At 39.5% G+C, this 23,738-nt stretch overlaps 1 protein-coding gene across 1 annotated transcript in view; it reads right to left on the bottom strand.

Moving 5' to 3' along the window:
• Nucleotides 1-2,588: 2,588 nt before the first annotated feature.
• Nucleotides 2,589-23,738, bottom strand: part of ror2 (receptor tyrosine kinase-like orphan receptor 2) — a 44,640-nt gene continuing 23,490 nt past the window's right edge. The window contains exons 3-9 of the mRNA XM_084936188.1: nucleotides 21,485-21,772; nucleotides 21,227-21,257; nucleotides 18,021-18,142; nucleotides 17,598-17,912; nucleotides 16,380-16,634; nucleotides 5,373-5,578; nucleotides 2,589-5,239 (exon numbers count right to left, since the gene is read on the bottom strand). Coding sequence (XP_084792314.1) covers nucleotides 3,779-5,239; nucleotides 5,373-5,578; nucleotides 16,380-16,634; nucleotides 17,598-17,912; nucleotides 18,021-18,142; nucleotides 21,227-21,257; nucleotides 21,485-21,772 — 2,678 coding nt within the window. The 3' untranslated portion in view covers nucleotides 2,589-3,778. The remainder of the gene's footprint in view (nucleotides 5,240-5,372; nucleotides 5,579-16,379; nucleotides 16,635-17,597; nucleotides 17,913-18,020; nucleotides 18,143-21,226; nucleotides 21,258-21,484; nucleotides 21,773-23,738) is intronic.

Below are 23,738 nucleotides of genomic sequence, written 5' to 3'. Positions count from 1 at the left end.
CAATTTGTGTTGATAAAGTTTGATTGAAACAAAATATCCAATTTGAGCTCCTGGATATTTTAATCCTTCACAATTTTCACACTTTATTCCAACACTATTCAGTGACTTTTACCCAAATACTATTTGGTCACTGAAATACTATAAGTTATCTTCAAATGACATGTTGGTATTACATTCCAAATACACAATTTTCCAGTGAAGGTATTATAACAGATTGTATTGTTCTCTTCCAAGATGGTTGCCAGCATCCACTAGTAACCTTTCAAAACAAAAACAGTAATTTCACTATAGTGACAGTAGGTAAACCAGCGGTCTGAAACACACGGCCCGGGGCCGACTTGCGTGAGGCCCACATCACCCCTACTTGCCACCCCTACTGTTGACGTGAGGAAATATTGTGCATTTTGGCCCTTGAAGTTAGTCTTTGTTACGGGGGATTTTGTTGTTGAGTGCAATGTGAAAATAACTTCTATAAAAAGCAAAAAATGATTTAATATGAAGGCAATATGAGCAGAGAGTAAAACCATGTTGAGGGATTGGCTGTGTTAGTTCAGTGAGAGTTATTTGTAAAGAAAACAATTTTCACTAGCAGACATAAATGTACACTTATGTCTGCATTTTTATTTTGTTAAATAAAATAAAAATTATAGCAAAGTGTTGCCACATGTCTGAGTGCCAATTCTTTTTTATTCAATGAAAGGTTTTAGTTAGTTAAGAGTGAGGAAAAAGAATTTGCATTCACATTTGCAGTTTTGCCTTGTTATACAAAATTTGAAAATTAAAACAAACAAACACTACATTTTCTGAAATTAGTGAGTTTTTTCTTGTTTAAAAACAAACGTTTTTATACTACTTGAACACTAAAGTGACCCTCCAATGTGATGACAGTGCCAGCAGTGGCCCACAGCTCATTTAACGCTTTCTCCTAATTGGCTCATAATAGTCTCTCATATGTATGAACTATGTAGGCTATCTCTATTTTAAAATAATGAGTGGGCAATGAGAGCATCTTCTCACCGTGTACAACAGGACAACAGGGAATACAGAGAACTGACTGAGGACTTTGTCAACTGGTGCCAGCAGAACCATTTCCAGATCAACACTCCGAAAACCAAGGAGCAGGTAGTGGACTCCACCTACACCAGTGAACATCCAGAGAATGGGCATTAAGATAGCTGACTCATATAAGTGATCTGATTAATAAACAGATCTGGAGTAACAACAGAGAGTCCATCTACACAAAAGGATAAAGATGGCTCTATTTGCAACAGAGAAGTCTTTTGGAAGGGAGCAGGGAGAGCTCCTGAAGACCTTCTCAGACGCTGTGGTGGTACTGTCCATGTTTTATGGTGTGGTCTGCTGGGGATAGGAAGAAACTGAACAGGTTCATCAAGAAAACTAGCTCTGTTCTGGGATGCCCTCTTGACCCAGTGGAGGTAGTTATCCCTGTCAGATAACAGCTCCCACCCCATACAGGTCACCCTGACAACACTAAGCAGTCCCTTCAGTGACAGGCTGCTGCACCCACAGTGTGCCAAGTGGACATTTTGGAGGCCTTTCCCTCCAGCTGCTGTCAGATTGTACACTGCACAACAGCAGTGAATGTACACCACATATGCACACACTTTTTTTATACATATTTTTCTTTACATATATCAGTGTGCAATACCTGTTAATACCTATTAACACCCAACCACTGCACTATGAAATGTTTCATTCTTCTTCTTATAGTAATCTGTATTATTACATCATATATAAGTATATGTATGTATGCAGATATATATAGATAGATGGCTATAGATATAGATATATAGACTTACATATATAAGTACTTATCTATTTCTTAGTCTATATTTCTTCTATTTTTGCATAGAAGTATTGCTGTTAGGTATGCTGCATGTGTTCATTTGTTCCTGCCTTGTGTCCTCTGCTGCAGTAACAATTTGAATTTCCCAACTCTGGGACTAACAAAGGTTATTTTATCTGAAATGTATCTAAACCCAGCTGATATCTGGCTACATTTTCTGCTGAGCATCCAAATCACACTGAGGTTTACACACTGTATAATGCCTGATTTCTTGTAAACATTTAACGATGGCCTTATGAAATATACACTGATAAAATGTTTACCAGGCCACAGTGAACAATGAAAAGTAAACAAAATTAAAACAAATAATTAAAAACACTCAAAAATATCTTTTTTAGAGATGTCTTAACCTGGTTATGCTGTACCATCCAGATGAAGACGTGAGCCAAAGATCCTTTAAGTTTCATCTAATGAACTTACCTTTTCCTATATATGAGAAATGATCTGGTGTGAAGTAAATTGGGTTTGTATATATGTAGCCTCAGATGAGCATGAAACTTCATTTTTGACCTGCTTAACAGCAGTCTCAAATAATAAAGTCTTGGTGTTACAAAATCAATTAACATGTGCAGCAACTGAAATATGACACCAAAGGCCACTCTTAATACAGACAGAAGTCAGGTAGTCAAAAATCTCCTGTTCTGATTTTTGTATTCTGAACTTCTTGAGTGGACAGCCAACAATCCTACAAATAGACTAGAGGATGTGCCTGAAATGTTTGTTAAAACAAATAACTGGACCTTGTTAAGCTCATTGTTCTCACTGCCACATGGAGACTTTCAGGTTGTTACACTTGTTATACGTTTACTAGCACAAATGAATGTTTTTGACTAATAAATATACATTAATTTTAGGTCTAAAGTGTCTAAAATCTGTAGTGTTTGAACTTTCAATGTGGGATGACAAAATAAAAAACAAACAAGTGATCCATGTGATGAAAGACTGGCATAATTTGATTCATAAGACTTTATTTGATATTCACATACTGTAAGCAGAAAACAGCTTTAACAAAGCAAACTTGGTGGAAAGGACTAACACCAAGCTTATCCATCTTTTCCTGTAAAAAAACCAAAAACCAAAACAAAATCAAACCAAAGTAATAAATTACAGATCTATTCAGCTAGGTATAAAAGTTAATGTTAACAGTACCAAATTCATGGAACACGTGTCATGAGGAATAAAAACTGTCTCTGGCCTGAAAATTATCAAAATAAGGGTGTAAACCTTTATTGTTTTGATGGATGGAAATGTGTGTTCAGTTCTATACACCATAAAACTGTTGTTCTGCATTCACAGACAATACAATAATAACATAAAAAGCAAGCATAAAAATTGGGGGTACAAGAGTTGCAAAACACTTGTTCAGCACAGTAGAAACTTTTCACTTCTGAGTTATCAAATATCCATTTTTTCATTTCAATGAGCAAAGTCATTTAGGAATCATCTCAGCCTTCGGCCAATCAGTTTCCATGAGTAAGTCGAAGGTATGGCATCCAAGAGTTAATGGTGGCACTGATGGCAAGATCATCATCCATATTACACTCCACACAAACTGTCTCACTGGCACGTGAAAATTAAAATCTGGTAACAATGTGAGCATTAGAGAAGGTAAACAATCTACCATTGTAAGAAAAATTCTAAAATACTTTTCTAAAGTTAAGAACAAGTTTTATGTTGCACAGCAACTGAAAGAATATCACTTCTTCCAAATGGCAACATTTAAAAAAGAGGAATAGCACAATTCATTTTACTTCATCACAGGGGGGTTTGAGAGGTACAAACATGGGACATTATATACAAAGACATTTATTCACCGTTGTGGAAAAATGGCTCCCTTCATTCAATGTGTTCATAGAATTTTGGGCAAAAATAGCACAGCTGGCATATTATTTCAGATCTACTGTCCTTCAGTTATGTGTCAGACAAGTGGATCACCAATTCGTCAGTCTGAGGAGCCTCACTTTCACCTAGTAATTCTGTTTCTGGCACTGCCAAGTCCTGGTTTTGGTTCAGTTCTTCCTCTGATGCCCCATCAGCCAATTCTTCATCGTTGGTCTTAGAGTCCTCATTTACCATTGCTGTTCTCTCTGTGGCAGAAGTGTTGGAAGGGACAGTGGTCACATATCCTGTAGATGTGGATCCACTGCCACTATGCTGAGAACCTGCTTTGGTAACCATTTGTTGTGGGTGGTGGATCTGCTGGTGTGGCATTGCCATCGGTATTTGCATGGGGTAAAAGTTCTGCAGGTATGGGTAAGCTGGAATTGGGTGATATCCATTGACAGGGATGTAGAGCTGTGGGGGCACCATTGGCCGATGTAGTTGACCCTTTATGGGCATGAATTGGGGCTGATGGAATGGTGAGCTCTTTTTAGGGCTGGTGTATCTTGATGCACTTGTTGTATTTATGCTAAGGTTGCTAACAGGGCTGGTGCTAAGAGAGCTGGTCTGGGTAGTATTATTGCTAGTGCCAGACACCTGAGCAGAGCCATTATAGTTGGACAGGCTCTCCCAGGAGCGCAGACGTGCATGGATGTCTTTGAAGCGAGTTCTCCGGGCTGGGACTTCACTCCAACACTCCAGCATAAGGTTGTAAATCCAGGACGGGCAGTCATCTGGACAGGGCAGTAACTGGTGGCTGCGCACCATGTCAATTACATCCTGGTTAGAGTAGCCACAATATGGCTGAAGACCATAACTGAATATCTCCCACAGCAACACTCCATAAGACCAGATGTCAGAGTCGGTGGAGAATTTGCCATGCTTAATAGCTTCTGGGGACATCCAACGAATAGGGAAAGGACTTGTTCCCATGAGACTGTAGTAATCAGCAGAGTAAACATCTCTGAATAGCCCAAGATCCAGGATTTTGATACCGAGTTTTTCAAACACAAGAATGTTTCGAGCAGCAAGGTCTTTATGGACTATCTGGTGGCTGGAAAGGTACTCCATTCCAGAAGCAATCTGGGTGATAACATGAATAAAATCAGCTTGCTCTAGAGTGGATTTGATTGTCTTGTCATCATCTGAGCTGCCAACATCTGAGTTAGGGGAGCGCATTACCAGATACTCATGCAAGTCACCAAGGCTGGAATAGGTGAAAATCATGCTCATTGGCTGCTCTTTGGTGACCACGCCAAGCAAACAAACAATGTTTGGGTGCTGCAGATGGAAACGGACCATAGCTTCATGGTGAAATTCCTCACAAAGAGCAGAATCTACCTTGTCCTTTAAAGTTTTTATGGCCACCACTTGGGTCTGCTCACCAGGTACTGTGCCATATAGGTGGCCCTTGTACACCTTGCCAAACCGGTCCTCACCGAGCCCCTCCATAAATCGCACTGCTGACATGTTAATCTCACGCAGCTTCGCCTGCAGCCATGAAACAATAAATACATGTCACCAAAGACTCTGGCCACCACAATTCAACAATACTTAAACAAATGTATGTAAATCACATTTACTGTGACCATATTTAATGTTACCTTGTTATTATTATTGCTACCTGTTGTTTTTGATGATTCAGGGGCGACAGCTCCGTGTCCTGGGAGGGTGAGCTGCTGAGCTGGGAACGAGGTGGTGTGTCATTTGAAGCCTTATGTTTATTGCGACACAAGCAAACCAGAAAGAAGAGGCAAGCGATAACCAATGGGATGGCAACTGCAGGTATTAAAATAAACAGGATCTCCTTCCTGGGGTTTTCTTGTGGCTCTGAAATAATAACAGAAACAAGGTCAAATTATATCCAAAATGAAAATTATTTTATATTCACTGCCACTCGCGCAATTAAATTTCTGGTGCGCGGAATTCTGGACACACGTGGAAGTGTCTGCTTTACGCATGCTGCTGCAGGTATCTCGCAGAGGAATGCTGCTGGCTTTGAAGCAACTGACTTTTAAATGTCTGGAGGCGGAGCCCAAAGGAAGGAGAAGTGTCCTAATATGATTGGTTCACCATGGCAGCAACATCAGCGCTGTTTTACACCGCATTTGTTTACAATTTGGAAAATAAAGTGTGCCGAATTAGATATCAAAAGTTATTGTTTGCTGTGCAGCACGGGAAATACTGACAACTATCACTAAGAAGTCTTTAAAACCAGAGATTTCAAAGGCATGTTCTTAACCATCCACACTGCTTTCCCATTAATCTGTTATACAATATTGCATACCTTTTATTATGATTTTTTTTTAAAATCATCATATTGAGCAGCACACATCATTCTTAAGAAAAGGGAAAAGCAGTTTTCATAGTCAATTGAATAAACTTAATTTTCAAAAATGAAAAAAAAAAATATAACATGTGCTTTTGATGCTGCCAGTTGGTCACTAGGTGAAACAAATAAGCACAACTTCTGGCTGCAGAGCTCCATTCACTGTGGATTCAGGCTCCGCTACAATAATTCATCTAGATCAGGGGTGTCAACCATAAGGACCGGGGGCCAGAATATACCCGGCAAAGACTCTAATCTGGCCTTCTGAAGAACTTATATTTTTGGACAGCTTTTCCTCCTGACAAAGACCTCACCCACAGCCAGCCACTATACACCAAAGTAGTGAAGTAATGGATAAACAATTAAATGACAGAAAAGCTCCTGTTTTTCCACTGTCTACTATAGAAATTTTGGTTTTATAAATATGGGACAGTCTGGGCAGTGAACTACCGAAACTCATTCTGTAATTTTACACATTTATCATATCAAGAAACTCAGTTGTACTTCTTTAGCCTATATTAAGAAATCTCAGGGGTTAAATGTGTAGTTAAGCATCTTTATGTTGACAGAAAGTGGAGTTTCACCCGTCTGGCCCACTTAAAATCAAAGCAGGTTGTACGTGGTTTGAGTAGTATGGTATGAGTTTGTCATCCATGATTTAGATATTTTAGATTCTCTGTAACAATATTCTCTGTAACAATATTGTGTAACAATATTACACAACATCTTTGCAGCTGCTCCATACCAAATACGCTAAGTGTTATTCTTTGTGGTTGTATCTGTGCAGCTAACCAATCAGATTAACTTTATTTACGTCTGTTGTAGACCCATCACTCTAGTTTTCTGTCCTGAACCTAAAGACCACAGGGAAACGCCACACATCTAAGGTTGATAAGTTTATAGTTTTGTTCATTTAGAAATCCAGAAATACTGTTCATAAAGAGACTAGCAAAGAAAACATTAAAAAACTGATTTGGGTAGGCACTTCCATCTATGGTTATTGGTAAAATTATTGTTCACTGTTTTGAAAATTAGTGAACAAATGCTGATAAGTAACTTTTTGCAATTGTGGAACAAGTACCGTCACTAAATCCCATGCTTAATTAAAAGCAATAATGCTACAGTATATGTTGTACATTTTGTAAATAAAAGTACAAAGGTTTTGCATTACAATATACTCTAAATTCTATATAAGAATCAGCACAACTGAGAACTAATTCACTGTAGCCAAATTACACCATCATTTATTAGCTCATTTGTTTTTTATGCTAATCTAATTCTGATAAATGGAGTTCACAGTGAAATATTTGCCTTTGTATAGTATATCTTTTCATGAATAAATAAAAAATTTATAAGAAAGATTTGCTCTGTGATTCACATCAGTAACTTGTTTTCTCGATTAAAGTAAAGTTTGCCAGTCTGCATATAGCTGTTGTTTCTATTGTACTGATTTATCACTGACTTCAATTTGATGGTATGTGCAGTTACATGTGTCCGCTGCAGGCTGAGCAAAAACGTTTTGTTGGCAGGTTTAAATGTCTCTATTATTATCATTTCTAAGTACCTGGGTAGTTTTCCTTTTTTTAACTAGAATTTAATTTTCTGCTGACCCTTGAAATGTTGGAAAATACATAAAAAATTATTTTCAGAACAGACTATTTAGCTAACAACAGCTTCTAACTTTACTTGCTTCCACTCTAAAAGAAAGATTTTTGATCTAATCAAACAAAAGAGTGTCTGTTTCACACATTCACTGAGGGACAGAGATGCAATAAACTGTTCCTATTCTACTGCAGCACCTTTTGTTCACACAGGTCATTTTTAACACAATTTGACATTCACACACAATCGACTGGTAACACTAAACTACGCTGCACACATGGTGACAAAAGATCATTATATATAACTGCCCTATTAGCTATCATGTGCCTGGAGAGATTTGGACATGAGATTTACCACCGTCATGTAGCTTTTCACATTACTCTGGCAAAATGCCAATACCCACAAAGACTAACCCAAGTTTTGGGGAAACACACATTTGTTACTTACCCTTTCAATACATGAGTACAGTACAGTCTTAAAACTGGGTTTTCTTGATGGGGTCTACATTGCAGAAAAAATGCTGCAGATTTCTAGTCATGACGATCAATGTTTTGTATTATTTTTCTTAATCCTACGTTCTTTTGTTATAGCTTTAAACATAATCTGAGAAAATATCTGTTTTGTAGAATATTTGTAATATTTCAAATATTGTGTGAATAAACATTAAAAAAGTATTTAAGTATTTCTGAAATATCTGAAAAGTGTACCTGTCAAAATGAGATTCATGGAAAAAATCTCAAATGATGCAATATCAAAACCCATGTTTTTTGTTTTGTTTACAAAAAAAACCCCAAATGATACCACAGCACCTTCCATTTCACAACATTGCCCATGTCAGTGGGCTAATTCCTGTAAATATTTTTGGGGGATTTTGCTTTTGCCTGCCCTTGCTGGATTTGTTTGCTTAGCTGCTTGCCTTCCTGTGAATGAGAACTGGCTGCTTCTAGATTAAAAGATTTAGAACGTGATAATCCCCGAACGAGATGGTGGACACAGAAGATGAAAAGAGCCATTAAGGAGACGTCATCCTATCAGGCTTGGCTAGCCTGTGGGACTCCTGTGGGACTAGCAGAAACAAACATTTTGTTGGCCTCTAAACAATTCTGGTAAACCGTCTTAGTAGGGGTGACTTAGGAGGGGATGGGAATATGGAATATGGATGTTCTACAGACATAAACTGAGGATATAGCCAAGTGGTGGAAGGAATACTCATCTCTTTAATCCCACATTCAAAACTTCTCTAGAGGAAAGTTTGAGGACAAGGGGATGCCTTGCTCATCACTGGAGGGAAGGTCAATAAGGGAGGTTAAAAAACAAACAAAAAAAAACTCCCTGGTGGCATGGGCCCAAAGGGGTGTATGAGATTTTCTTAAGTAAATTCGTTAAAGCCCTGGGCGGGACATCTGGATTGTTGGTTACCATCTTTAAAAAGGAGGACCAGCGGCTGTGCTCAAGTCATAGAGAGATTGTGCTATTCGGCCACCCTGATAAGGTATACACAAAGGTATAATAGGGGGAAATCATCTTTCAATTTCAGGAGGAACAGTTCAGTTTTCCCCTCGGCCGGGGAGCCCTAGACTAGCTCTTTAGCCACTCTATAAAAGGGTGCATGGGACTTTGCTCAACCAGTGTACATGTGCTTTGTGGACTTGCGGAAGGCATTTGACTGTGTCCTTCTTGGGACCTGTGAGGGATTATGTGACTCAGTGACCCATTTGATGCCTGCTCAACTACACAGAACTTGAGCCCCATTACTTTTAATGAGCCAAGGATCACATCTACCTAATGGACTCCCAATTTAGTAATGTAAATGGGGAGTCCTCTTCACACACAAAGTTTAATTATGAGTACCACAGGGTTCTGTGCTAAGACCAGTTCTGTTTACATTATACATCATTTTTTTAGGCATATCATTCAAAGGTCTAGTATACATTTTGATTGCTTTGTACAAGACTGCTTCATTGACAGCTCCAAATGTCAATGAAACAAGATGACATACACCAATTAGTTAAACTGTACAAATATCTTAAAAGCATGAAGATGTTGATGACAATGATGATGTTGATAATTTACTGCTTATAAATTCAGATAAAAGTAAGGTTGCTGTACTCAGCCCTAAACAGCTTAGAAACATGGTGTCGAACCAGATATTTACTCTGGTTCGACACCATACTGTGAAGAATCTTCACAGTCATAGGTTCTTCAAATCCATATTAAACAAATATGTAGGACTGCTTTCGTGCATTTGTGTAATATCTCTAAATTAGAAACATCCTTTCTCAGAATGATCCTGAAAAACTAGTTCATACATTTATTGCCTCTCAGCCGGAGTATTGTAACTTAATATTATCGGGCTGTCCTAAAAACCTACCTTTTTGATAAAGCATGTAGTTAGGGCTGGATCAGGTGACTCTGAATCCCCCATTAGTTATGATTTTTCTTACTCAACTTCTTCATTCACTGTTTGTTTACACACCACTCTGTATTTAATCATTAGCTATTATTAATCTCTAGCTCCCTGCCCTCTTTAATCTCTATTGGGGTTTTCTCTCTCTCTCTTATTTTAGTGTCTTTACCTTACAATATAAATCGCCTTTGGGTGACTGTTTTTGTGATTTGGCACTACATAAATAAAATGTAATTGGATTGATTCTTGTGTCTGCCTTTTGTTCATAATGTGATTCTGTTGGCTCTGTCAGGTAGTGGCTTCAATCTCACACTGGGGCAGTTTGCAGTCAAGTGCAAAGTGGCAGGAATAAGAATTAGCACCTCTAAGGCTGAGACACCTAAGGCACCTCTATGAGCTCTGGGTAGACTGAAAGATTAAGAAGTTTTATTTGAAAAGTGGCTAAGGTGATTAGGCAGCCAAGGTTTCAGGTGAACACATTGTGAGACCTAGCACCATCTTATCTTGTGATTTAGTGAGATCATGTGGCCCTGGATGTGAGTGGGCATTAAGGCAACTGGGAAGGGATCTCATAACTGGAGTATAGATGGCAGACAGTTGTGTTGTAAACCCCGCCCTCTGATCAAAGATGACCGTTCACAATGGACATACATGGCTCCACTCTTCTTTCAAACCATCTGTCTTCTCTGTCCAAAATGTGGACATTGGCATCCTCAAAGAGCGACGTTTGTCCTTTAATTCAATTCAATTCAATTCAATTTTATTTATATAGCGCCAAATCACAACAAAAGTCGCCTCAAGGCGCTTCATAGATACAGAGAAAAACCCAACAATCATATGACCCCCTATGAGCAAGCACTTTGGCGACAGTGGGAAGGAAAAACTCCCTTTTAACAGGAAGAAACCTCCGGCAGAACCAGGCTCAGGGAGGGGCGGCCATCTGCTGCGACCGGTTGGGGTGAGAGAAGGAAGACAGGATAAAAGACATGCTGTGGAAGAGAGACAGAGGTTAATAACAGATATGATTCAATGCAGAGAGGTCTATTAATACATAGTGAGTGAGAAAGGTGACTGGAAAGGAAAAACTCAATGCATCTTGGGAATCCCCCGGCAGCCTACGTCTATTGCAGCATAACTAAGGGAGGATTCAGGGTCACCTGGTCCAGCCCTAACTATATGCTTTAGCAAAAAGGAAAGTTTTAAGCCTAATCTTGAAAGTAGAGATAGTTTCTGTCTCCCGAATCCAAACTGGAAGCTGGTTCCACAGAAGAGGGGCCTGAAAACTGAAGGCTCTGCCTCCCATTCTACTTTTAAATACTCTAGGAACAACAAGTAGGCCTGCAGAGCGAGAGCGAAGTGCTCTAATAGGGTGATATGGTACTACAAGGTCATTAAGATAAGATGGGGCCTGATTATTTAAGACCTTGTATGTGAGGAGCAGGATTTTGAATTCAATTCTGGATTTAACAGGAAGCCAATGAAGGGAAGCCAAAACAGGAGAAATATGCTCTCTCCTTCTAGTCCCTGTCAGTACTCTTGCTGCAGCATTTTGGATTAGCTGAAGGCTTTTCAGTGAGTTTTTTGGACATCCTAATAATAATGAATTACAGTAGTCCAGCCTGGAAGTAATAAATGCATGAACTAGTTTTTCAGCGTCACTCTGAGACAGGATATTTCTAATTTTAGAGATGTTGCGCAAATGGAAGAAAGCAGTCTTACATATTTGTTTAATATGTGCGTTGAAGGACATGTCCTGGTCAAAAATGACTCCAAGGTTCCTCACAGCGTTACTGGAGGCCAAGGTAATGCCATCCAGAGTATGAATCTGGTTAGATACCATATTTCTAAGATTTTCAGGGCCGAGTACAATAACCTCAGTTTTATCTGAATTAAGAAGCAGAAAGTTAGCGGCCATCCAGGTCTTTATGTCTTTAAGACATTCCTGCAGTTTAACTAATTGGTGTGTGTTATCTGGCTTCATGGACAGATAGAGCTGGGTGTCATCTGCATAGCAGTGTAAATGTATGCTATGTCTTCTAATGATGCTGCCTAAGGGAAGCATGTATAATGTAAACAGAATTGGTCCTAGCACTGAACCCTGTGGAACTCCATAATTAACCTCAGTGTGTGAAGAGGACTCTCCATTTACATGCACAAATTGGAGTCTATTAGATAGATATGATACAAACCACTGCAGTGCAGTACCTGTAATACCTACAGCATGTTCTAATCGCTCTAATAGGATATTATGGTCGACAGTATCGAACGCTGCACTGAGGTCTAGCAGGACAAGCACAGAGATGAGTCCACTGTCAGAGGCCATAAGAAGATCATTTGTAACCTTCACTAAAGCTGTTTCTGTGCTGTGATGAGCTCTGAAACCTGACTGAAACTCTTCAAATAAGCCATTCCTCTGCAGATGATCTGTTAGCTGTTTGACAACTACTCTTTCAAGGATTTTTGATATGAAAGGAAGGTTGGAGATTGGCCTATAATTAGCTAAGACTGCTGGGTCTAGAGATGGCTTTTTGAGTAAAGGTTTAACTACAGCCAGCTTGAAGGCCTGTGGTACATAGCTGACCATTAGAGATAGGTTGATCATATTTAAGATCGAAGAATTAATCAATGGCAGGACTTCTTTGAGCAGTTTTGTAGGAATGGGGTCTAAAAGACACGTTGATGGTTTGGAGGAAGTAATTATTGAAGTTAACTCAGAAAGATCAATTGGAGAAAAAGAGTCTAACTTAACATCAATGGTACTAAGAGTAGCTGTAGATAATATTACATCTGTGGGATGATTACTGGTAATTTTTTCTCTAATGATAACAATTTTATTTGTGAAGAAGTTCATGAAGTCATTACTAGTTAACGTTAAAGGGATGGTTGGCTCAACAGAGCTCTGACTCTTTGTCAGCCTGGCTACAGAGCTGAAGAGAAACCTGGGGTTGTTCTTATTTTCTTCAATCAGTGATGAATAGTAAGATGTTCTGGCTTTGCGGAGGGCTTTCTTATAAAGCAGCAAACTATTTCTCCAGGCTAAATGATGATCCTCTAAATTTGTGACACGCCATTTCCTCTCCAGATTACGAGTCATCTGCTTTAGGGTACGTGTTTGAGAATTATACCACGGAGTCAGGTACTTCTGATTAGAGACCTTAGTTTTCACTGGAGCTACAGTATCCAGAGTCGTACGTAGTGAGGAGGTGAAATTATTAACAAGATAATCAACCTCTGTTGGGGTAGCGTTCAGATAGCTGCTCTGCTCTGTGTTGGTACAGGGCATTGAAGATGATAACAGTGGGTGGATTATATTCTTAAACTTAGTTACAGCGCTTTCAGAAAGACATCTACTTTGATAAAATCTACTCTCCACCGCTGTGTAATCAATTATTGTAAATGTAAATGTTATCAGGAAATGATCAGACAGGAGAGGGTTTTCAGGAAACACTGTTAAATGTTCAGTTTCTATGCCATATGTTAAAACAAGATCTAGAGTGTGATTAAAGTGGTGGGTGGGTTCTTTTACATTTTGAGAGAAGCCAACTGAGTCTAATAACAGACTAAATGCCATGTTGAGGCTGTCATTTTTAGCATCTACATGGATGTTAAAATCACCCACAATAATTATTTTATTTGAGCTCAGAACTAAATTAGATATAAAGTCTGAGAAATCAGACAGAAACTCTGTGTAAGGCCCAGGTGGACGATAGATGATAACAAGTAAGACTGGTTTCTGAGTTTCACAGCTGGGGTGGACAATGTTAAGCATCAGGCTTTCAAATGAATTAAAAGTCTGTCTTGGTCTTTCATTAATTAATAGGCTGGTGTGAAAAATTGCTGCCACACCGCCCCCTCGGCCTGTGCTTCGAGGTTTCTGGTAGTTAGAATGACTCGGGGGTGTTGATTCATTTAAACTAACATAATCATCCTGCTGCAACCAGGTTTCTGTAAGGCAGAGTAAATCAATTTGTTGATCAATTATTAAGTCATGTACTAACAGAGACTTGGAGGAGAGAGACCTAATATTTAATAATCCACATTTCACTGTTTTACTCTTTGGTTCAGATGTGGATACTGTATTGTTCTTTCTTTTTGATTGTTTATGTTTAAGTTGTTTGTTGCTGGTTTTTAGTTTGTTTTTTGTCTTTTTGGAAGCTGACACAGTCTCTATGGAGATGGGTTTTTGGGGGGGTAGCAGGAGGAGAGAAGCTGCAGAGAGGCGTGTAAGACTGCAACTCTGCTTCCTGGTCCCAACTCTGATAGTCATATTTTGGGGGGTTTAATAAATTTGTCCATATTTCTAGAAATGAGAGTTGCTCCATCCAAAGTGGGATGGATGCCGTCTCTCCTAACAAGACCAGGTTTCCTCCAGAAGGTTTGCCAATTATCTATGAAGCCCACATCGTTTCTGGGACACCACTCAGACAGCCAGCAATTTAAGGAGAACATGCGGCTAAACATGTCACTCCTGGTCTGATTGGGGAGGGGACCAGAGAAAACTACAGAGTCCGACATTGTTTTAGCAAAGTTGCACATCGATTCAATATTGATTTTAGTGACCTCCGATTGGCGTAACCGGGTGTCATTACTGCCGACGTGAATTATGATTTTACTGAATTTACGTTTACCCTTAGCCAGCAGTTTTAAATTTCCTTCAATGTCGCCTGCTCTGGCCCCTGGAAGACAATTGACTATGGTTGCCGGTGTCTCTAGCTTCACATGTCTGAGAACAGAATCACCAATTACCAGAGTTTGACCCCCGGCGGGTGTGTCACCGAGTGGGGAAAAACGGTTAGACACATGAACGGGTTGGTGGTGTACCTGGGGCTTCTGTTTAGGACTATGCTTCCTCCTCACCGTGACCCAGCCGCCCTCTTTCCCCAGCTGCTTGGGGTCTGCCGGGGAACAGCAAGCGGGGCCTACGCTATCTTCGGCTGCACCAGCTACAGGGGCCTGGCTAGCTACGGGTGAATGAAGGGTGCGAAGCCGAGTCTCCAATTCAGTAATCCTGGCCTCCAGAGCTGCAAATATGCTACATTTGTTACAGATATCATTACTGCTAAAGGAGGCCGAGGAGTAACTAAACATCTGACACAATGAGCAAGAAAGTGCAGGAGGGACAGGTGAAGTAGCCATGGTGCTAACGAGTCGGCTATGAGCTAAGCTAAGCTAGCGAAACAGTACAGAGACAGTGAGTGAATACTTTGGCTATAAATTAGGTAGTGAGTACACAGAAAGTGTGCTTCGGATGAAGCACGTGAAGATTATACTATGAAAGAAGAATGTATTTAAAAGTTGTTAATTAAATTGCTAAGCAAATAAGCTACTCAGAAACACCACTGTGTTTGAGCAGGAACAGGAAGTGATACTCTACCGCAGAGCGAGCGAACACCAAGTGACAGCGCCACCAAGAGATGTTCGATGCAGATGTACAGCTGAGTCTTGTCCTGTTGAGGTGGCTCTTGTCTATGTTGTGCCATGCATTTATGAAGTGGCTGTTTGGTCTCGTAGCATTCCTCGCTGCACTGAACAGCATATACTATGTAGTTTAATTTGTGTTTAGGAGTTTTGTCCTTGGGATGAACCAGTTTTTGTCTGAGTGTCCCAGTGTACTTCAGACCCAGCCATACACTCAGACAAAAACTGGTTAAAAAAAAACAGCCTCTCACAGTAGATGTCAGGTTCTCAGATCTATCATCCTTTTGACAGGAGGTTAATTTATTCCCACTATTGAAAAGTGCTTGTTCATAGGAGAACATCTGATTGTTGGGTTTTACTCTTTAACATTGCAGGACCCTTACCTTGCAATATAAAATCACCTTGAGGCACTCTAAAAAAAACTAAATTAAATTTAAATGGATAATATACAGACAGGTCAGGAAAACCTTGAGCCCTCCCATGAGGAAATCCGGTAGGTCCACTTTGTCACTTAGAGGGAAGGGTCGTTGTAAATCAACACAGAGTTGTTCTAAGTGATCACCTGATGGTTGTAGCTTCTTGATGGATGATAACGGCCTCATTCACAGAGCAAGAAAGCTCACTGAATTGTCTTATGAAAATGATGTTTCCACAACCAGAATCAAAACACTAATGAGGGAATAACCTATGAAACAATGATGTTTCACCCCATCAGTATAGGTACTTTCAAAACTATGCTTGCAAAGTTAATGCCTAGGTGTATTGCAGCACTTCTGGAAACAAGGGGTGGCATAAAACCAAACCAAGACACTATATATTTTGGGATTTCCTTAAACAGCAGATAACTTAGGAGGAAATTCCCTTATGATACTTACTGCAGGGCTGGATTTCACACAGGTCCACCCTGACCAGAGGGTCCAGGGTGAAGCACCAGGGTGCCTGCATTAGGCCTCCTGGATTACGACAGAAGTTGTGACTTCCCCAGAGCTCAGGATACTCCTGGGACAGGTGGTGACTGTGCGGGTACTGAGCGCTCCATGGCTGGCAGTAGTGACCAGATTTAGTGATGCTGATTGTGCCCTTGTAGTCAACTCCACTTCCATTATAGCAGCTGTGATCTGAGGGGGAATCTGTAGAACGGACAATGACAGACAGACAATGACTTTCAGGTGTCTGAAATTTTGAGAATTTAATGAGTGCTAAATGATGTATTAATTATAATTTAAAGTAAAATATATGATCCTCTGCTCCTAGTTCTATGTTTACCCTTGCAGGTTATTTATTGACTCAATTTTTTAAAACACAAAAATTTTATTAATTTGTGAAATAAAATTCTGTTCATAAACAAACAACATTTTCCCTTATTAGTATAGGTGCAACATAATTTCTAAGGTAATGGTGAACCGCTATATTTATGAAATGCATCAGTCTCCCATCAGTGGTTTAGACAAAAAAATGCACTTTTATTTAGGGAAATTTGGTGGTTTAAAATTAAACTGTGTATGCCACTGTAGACCTCTTGTGCATTAAAGAGATAACCACAATAACCATAATAACCAACCAAAATATAAAAATATATAAACAATTAAAATGGTACCTAGAATTACAAATGCAGGGCTGGAAGTTATGTCTACGATACAGCTTTGGTCAGTTTTACAGTGAGTGAACCTCCCTGCTTAATACAGTTAGGTAAGTAAGTTTTTTTGGACAACACATAATTTTTTGTAATTTTTCCTCTCTACACTACCAGATTGGATTTCAAATCAAACAACCAATATGGGATTGGCTGGTTGGCTGGTTAACAGCTATGAAATGCATCCATATGAAATCATCTCTAGTTCTATTATCTGCTTATTTTAATCATGTAATAGTCCTTGAAACTGCTTATCAGGTAAATGTCCAATTAGTTTGAAAATATGAGACTATGAAGCAAAATGGTGGTGTACAGAAGAACATTTACAAAAATAATGTCAGTATCTAAATATTTACGACCCTAACTGAATATAGTACGCAGTAATGGGGTGTATGCTTGCACATTTGTTTCATAACTGGGGTATTTTTACATATTTTTGTGTGTGCATTCATCCACCTACATGAACCCAATTTTTCTGGTGGTACTCCTATCCTCATACAGGAAGCTGCAGCAGGTGTTCCTGGCTGTGGCAGCAAGTGACAGCTTGGGAGCTCAAGCTGCATGAGTAACATAGGATTTGATCTGGCAATGGTGTACTCAGCAAGACAAAGGTCATTCTCCAGAGCCTCGCACTCATCTCTACAGAGTTGACGGCGCCGAGGGCCCCGAGATTGCTCATCACACAGTGGGAAGACATAGTAGCAGAAGGATGGGATGGCGAACTCAGAGCACTGATCAGACAGGTGGGTGGATGTTCCAATCATAGTGAGGGCAGCTTAAAAAAAGTGGAAAAAGTTTTAACTGTTTGCTTGGAAATTTCAGATATTATTAAAGTTTAGAATTAAGGAATATATCAACCATGAAGGATGCCTAATTTCCTCACCTGTAATGCGGTTTTCACTCTCCCCTTGCATCTGCAGAGACTCAACATAGATACTGCGGTTACCGATGAATCGAGCACAGGCAATGCCTCGATATGGCTGGCAAAAATGTTTTTCACGTGACCTAAAGAGAAAAAAAACAGGTTTAAATGCTTTAAATGACTTCATGTAATATGATGTCTGGCCTTTATACGCCCTGCACATCTTTGCTGTTTGTAGATGTAACCTGTTGCTTCAAAAATATACGTAGTCTGTTGCAATGTAAGCTGCACATTACACATGCATACTGGTCTTCTGTAATAAGCATATTTAAATAATCCATATCAAGCATGAATGTTAGCTGATATATTATACAGTTTTTGTAAACTCTTAAACGTTACCCAGAAATTCAGTATAATTTAGATTCCTGTAATTAACCAGGAAAATGTTTGGACAAACCTTCTCGTTTAATGTTTTTTCTTTATTTTCACTACTTTCTACATTGTAGATACTTACTGAAGACATCAAATATATGAAGCATGATCAATGGAATTATGTAGCAAAGAAAAAAATTGATAAATAATTCTAAATGTGTCTTATATTTTAGATTCCTCAAAGTAGTCCCCCTTTGTTTTTTTGATGATTTATTCACCTGAAATGTTCTCACTTCACAGATGTGAGATTAGAAATTAGACCAGTGGAAATCTTTGAAATCTGTGTTTTGGTCTGATGAGTCCAAATTTGAGATCTTTGGTTCCACCCGCTGTATCTTTGTGCGACAGAAAAGGTGAACGGATGGCCTCTCGTGCATGGTTCGCACCGTGAAGCATGGAGGAGGAGGAGGTGCTTTGCTAGTGACACTGTTGAGGATTTATTCAAAATTGATGGCACGCTGAGCCAGCATGGCTACCACAGCATCCTGCAGCAACACGCCATCTCATCTGGTTTGTGCTTAGTTGAACAATTATTTATTTTTCAACAGGACAATGTCCCCAGACACACCTCCAGCCTGTGTAAGAGCTATTTGACCAAGAAAGAGAGTGTTGGAGTGCTGTGCCAGATGGGCTGACCTCCACAGATACCTGGCCTAAACCCAATCAAGATGGTTTGGGATGAAATTGACCGCAGAGTGAAGGCGAAAGGGCCAACAAGTGCTCAGCATCTCTGGGAACTTCTTCAAGACTGTTGGAAAACCATTTCAGTGCTAGTTAATGAGCACAGAGCCGACTAGATGATGTTGGTCCCTTAGGCTAGCCCGATGAAGTCTGTATGTTATTGTTTAGCCAGAGACTTTCACACCAGCGCCTATGTGGATGTCAATTTGAAGGGTTCTGGCAGTGCTCATCCTGTTTGTTCTGCCATCATGAAGGAGATGGGCTACCTGTAAAACATCTTTAGGGTCCAAGTATCAGCTAATGATAGCAGTAGTGACACTAGCCCTAGCCAAATGCAGAAACTAGTGAAAAACAGAAAGGAGCAGCAAAAGAGGTCAGTGGCTTCCACCACTATTAATTTACCGTTCATACTATTCAACCTCCTTATATAAGACTTTCCTCAACAGTAATTTCAGGTCACCTAACATTACAAAGATTTATGACACAAAAGTTTAATGCAACACAGTTGACAAAGTAGACAGAGAAAGCTGTATTTAAGGTAAATGCACTTGGGGCAAAAGATTTATATACACTACACTCATCTCATGCTAATTTTGGGCTTTGAATTCTTTGAAATGTTCTTTTAGGGTGTAATGCTTGTACGGCATCCATTTTTAATCAACTTTTCTCTAATATTGTAAGTATGCATATATACTCAAATATCTGCATACATTTTATATATTTTAATAAGTGGTGCTAGAGGTTGTACAGGTTCTTTTAACTTATCAAGACCAAGGTGTATTAACATCTTGTTAATGATAATGATTAACTACTAGTTTATTTTTGCCAGCATTTTGCCAGCAGTTTGAAAGCACTCATTGGATTGACCAATACTCACAAAGTCCAAGGAACTCAGTGATGATCTAAGAAGGAGAATTGTAGATTTATACAAGTTGGAAGTTTCACACAAGTTTAAACCACTGCAGATTCTGAGACCAGCAGTTCAAACAATTGTGCCCAAGTTATTCAGATGTGTCACCACATTGCCAAGGTCTGAAACAAGATCCAAACGGTCACACTCAGGATAGAGGAAATTGGTAGGGATGTTTACAAGCAAGGCTCACACCTAACATGAACTGAAAATTGCTGGAATACTACTGTCACGCTCCACAGTGAAGTGAGTTTTACATCACCATGGAGTGAGAGTGTACTGACCATGAAAGAAGTCCCTGCTCCAAAATGGACACCTTCAACCTTAACTGAAATTTGAATCTACCCAGAAGAAGCCAAATGCCTTCTGGAGAAAGGTTTCATGATCAGATGAGAGCAACATTGAGCTATTTGGCTGCAATGACAAAAGCCATCTCTGGAGGAGCAAAGGTGAGGTTTTTAAACTAGTACAAGCACAAATGCCAGCAACAACGGCGTCCACTTACAGCTGCAGAAGTCTAAATCAGACATTACTGGGGATCTATGCTTCAAGGGGAAATCTGCAATGTAGCTATGATAACTGCAAGCCCACAACCCCGCAAACCCATCAAAACAATGTAACTACATGTCCAGTCAATGCTGCATGTGGCTACTGTTATTGGCTTGGTCAGTACTGTCAATTTTTCTTGTGCATTTTTTCACTGCAGTTTTGGAATTTATCAGTAAGAGAACAATCTTGGTCTTAATACAAGGACTAACAATCGTAGCATTGCTTGAGGGAGACTGCTGAAACTAATTTCAATTTCCATTAAATTTTACAAAAGTATGCAGGGAGTTCCTGAAGGACAAATAAACTGATACCATCTGGCCTCAGTTGCTAATGTCCATCAGTGACTGTACAAACACATAAAGGCACTAACATCTTATAGCCACAATCTGTGTGCTATAGGTTGACACTTAAAATTCGCTAATTTCTTCTTCTTTTTTTCTTCGCTAATTTCTAAAAAATAAAAAAACCCAAAAAACAAAACAAACAAAAAAACCCAACAACAACAACCCCAAACCCCAAAACAAAACAAAAAATAAAACAAGCAAAAACTGTTAAAAAAAAAAAAAAAAATCCTTTATTAAAAATATTTACAAACATATAAACACAAACAGACAAACACACGTAACACACTATTAACAAGAAGTTGGCCACTTACGGTTCAGCTGGGCCTCGTGTGGGCATCTGTCCTGTAAATCAGAAAGAAAACAAGTACATGAAAATAAGGAGTGACTGGCTCTACAGTCAGAAACATTGCAGTTTTTATGATTAGTAAAAGCTTCCTGTACAAGCCACTGACCTCACTGAGACTTGTGTAAACAGAAGTTGTATAAATAAACACTTAATATTAATTATTTAACCCATACAGTTTAGGCTTAAAATTAAAAGTTATAGTACAAATAAACTTCAGTCTTACCTAGTTTGACATAAAGAACACCTGTGGCAGAAATGACTTTGACTGAGTTAGATGCAACACACTGATAATAGCCCGTATCTGTTGTGTCCAGGTCCTGGATGCGGAGCTTTGAGCCTGCCTCTGTCTTGCGGATGGTTAGGCGTCCCTGTTCCTGTACTACAGGGGCATCATTCTTCAGCCAGCGGATAGACGGTCGAGGATTTCCTGCCACTTTGCAATGAAGGGTGGCTGTCTGCCCCTGAAAGAGGGTGATGTTGTTGACTGGCTCCTGGAACTCCAAAAAATATCCTTGAAGAAGTAAAACATTGGTTTTAAGCCTGATAGTAGCATTCTGTCTAATAAAACATCTGGAGCATCAAGTTTGTTGTATTTGAATGTTAATTGGTACAGTGTGTCTCTGATTTTGTTCTTTGCAGTGAAACCCATTTTAATAATTGTGAGCACACAAGCAGACGGCTCCCCTGAACCAGCAGCAAACTGGGATGCAGCCAGATCAACCCCTGAACCATCACATAATCATAGTATTACTGCTCCAGCTAGGGGGTGTGAGACAAGGGTATAGGAAGATGTTGGAACATCCTTTGTCCTTTCTAGTGTGGTTCTATGGAGAATTTTGTATTGGACAAGTTGTAAGTTGGGGCTTTAGTCGTTTTGAAGGTGTTTAAGCATATTTGCGTCTAGAAGTTTTGATCTGGATTGATGGAAAGACTTATCCGTGATGGTTTATTTTTCCATAAAAATTGTGTTCGTTTCAAAGCTCTGCAAAGCTTTGAACCATACTTGGGGTAATTGTCTTCATGGTATATAAACCCATGACCAATCAATTTCAGTGTAGAAGGGATGATGAAACACTAAGATATTGTGGTAGACCATCTTGTTCATGATACCATCAATTCAATTCAATTCAATTCAATTCAATTCAATTTTATTTATATAGCGCCAAATCACAACAAAAGTCGCCTCAAGGCGCTTCATAGATACAGAGAAAAACCCAACAATCATATGACCCCCTATGAGCAAGCACTTTGGCGACAGTGGGAAGGAAAAACTCCCTTTTAACAGGAAGAAACCTCCGGCAGAACCAGGCTCAGGGAGGGGGGCCATCTGCTGCGACCGGTTGGGGTGAGAGAAGGAAGACAGGATAAAAGACATGCTGTGGAAGAGAGACAGAGGTTAATAACAGATATGATTCAATGCAGAGAGGTCTATTAATACATAGTGAGTGAGAAAGGTGACTGGAAAGGAAAAACTCAATGCATCTTGGGAATCCCCCGGCAGCCTACGTCTATTGCAGCATAACTAAGGGAGGATTCAGGGTCACCTGGTCCAGCCCTAACTATATGCTTTAGCAAAAAGGAAAGTTTTAAGCCTAATCTTAAAAGTAGAGATAGTTTCTGTCTCCCGAATCCAAACTGGAAGCTGGTTCCACAGAAGAGGGGCCTGAAAACTGAAGGCTCTGCCTCCCATTCTACTTTTAAATACTCTAGGAACAACAAGTAGGCCTGCAGAGCGAGAGCGAAGTGCTCTAATAGGGTAATATGGTACTACAAGGTCATTAAGATAAGATGGGGCCTGATTATTTAAGACCTTGTATGTGAGGAGCAGGATTTTGAATTCAATTCTGGATTTAACAGGAAGCCAATGAAGGGAAGCCAAAACAGGAGAAATATGCTCTCTCCTTCTAGTCCCTGTCAGTACTCTTGCTGCAGCATTTTGGATTAGCTGAAGGCTTTTCAGTGAGTTTTTTGGACATCCTGATAATAATGAATTACAGTAGTCCAGCCTGGAAGTAATAAATGCATGAACTAGTTTTTCAGCGCCACTCTGAGACAGGATATTTCTAATTTTAGAGATGTTGCGCAAATGGAAGAAAGCAGTCTTACATATTTGTTTAATATGTGCGTTGAAGGACATGTCCTGGTCAAAAATGACTCCAAGGTTCCTCACAGCGTTACATCAATTTTCATTCATTTGCCCATGGAGTTTACAGAAATGGAACTCCATTTCCAGGTCTTAAAGTCTCTTTGAAATGAAATTTGAATCTCAGTGAGATTTTTACCTGGATAAAAAAAAGGACTAATAATAATTTTTAAAAAATAATTCCACATTTGAATCTCCACTGTGTTTCACTGTGGGTGCAGGACATCTATAATCAAAACAGTCTCTAGGTTTACTGCGGACATAAACATGACAATGCTGACCAGAGAGTTTAAATTTGGACTCATCTGTTCAGAGCACCTTCCTCCAATCATCT

Source organism: Perissodus microlepis, chromosome 7, assembly GCF_051167445.1.
Source record: "Perissodus microlepis isolate ML-2025 ecotype Zambia chromosome 7, ASM5116744v1, whole genome shotgun sequence".
NCBI classification, from domain to species: domain Eukaryota; kingdom Metazoa; phylum Chordata; class Actinopteri; order Cichliformes; family Cichlidae; genus Perissodus; species Perissodus microlepis.
Note: the sequence above shows the minus strand (reverse complement) of the source record. Positions and strands in the feature narration are given on the sequence as shown.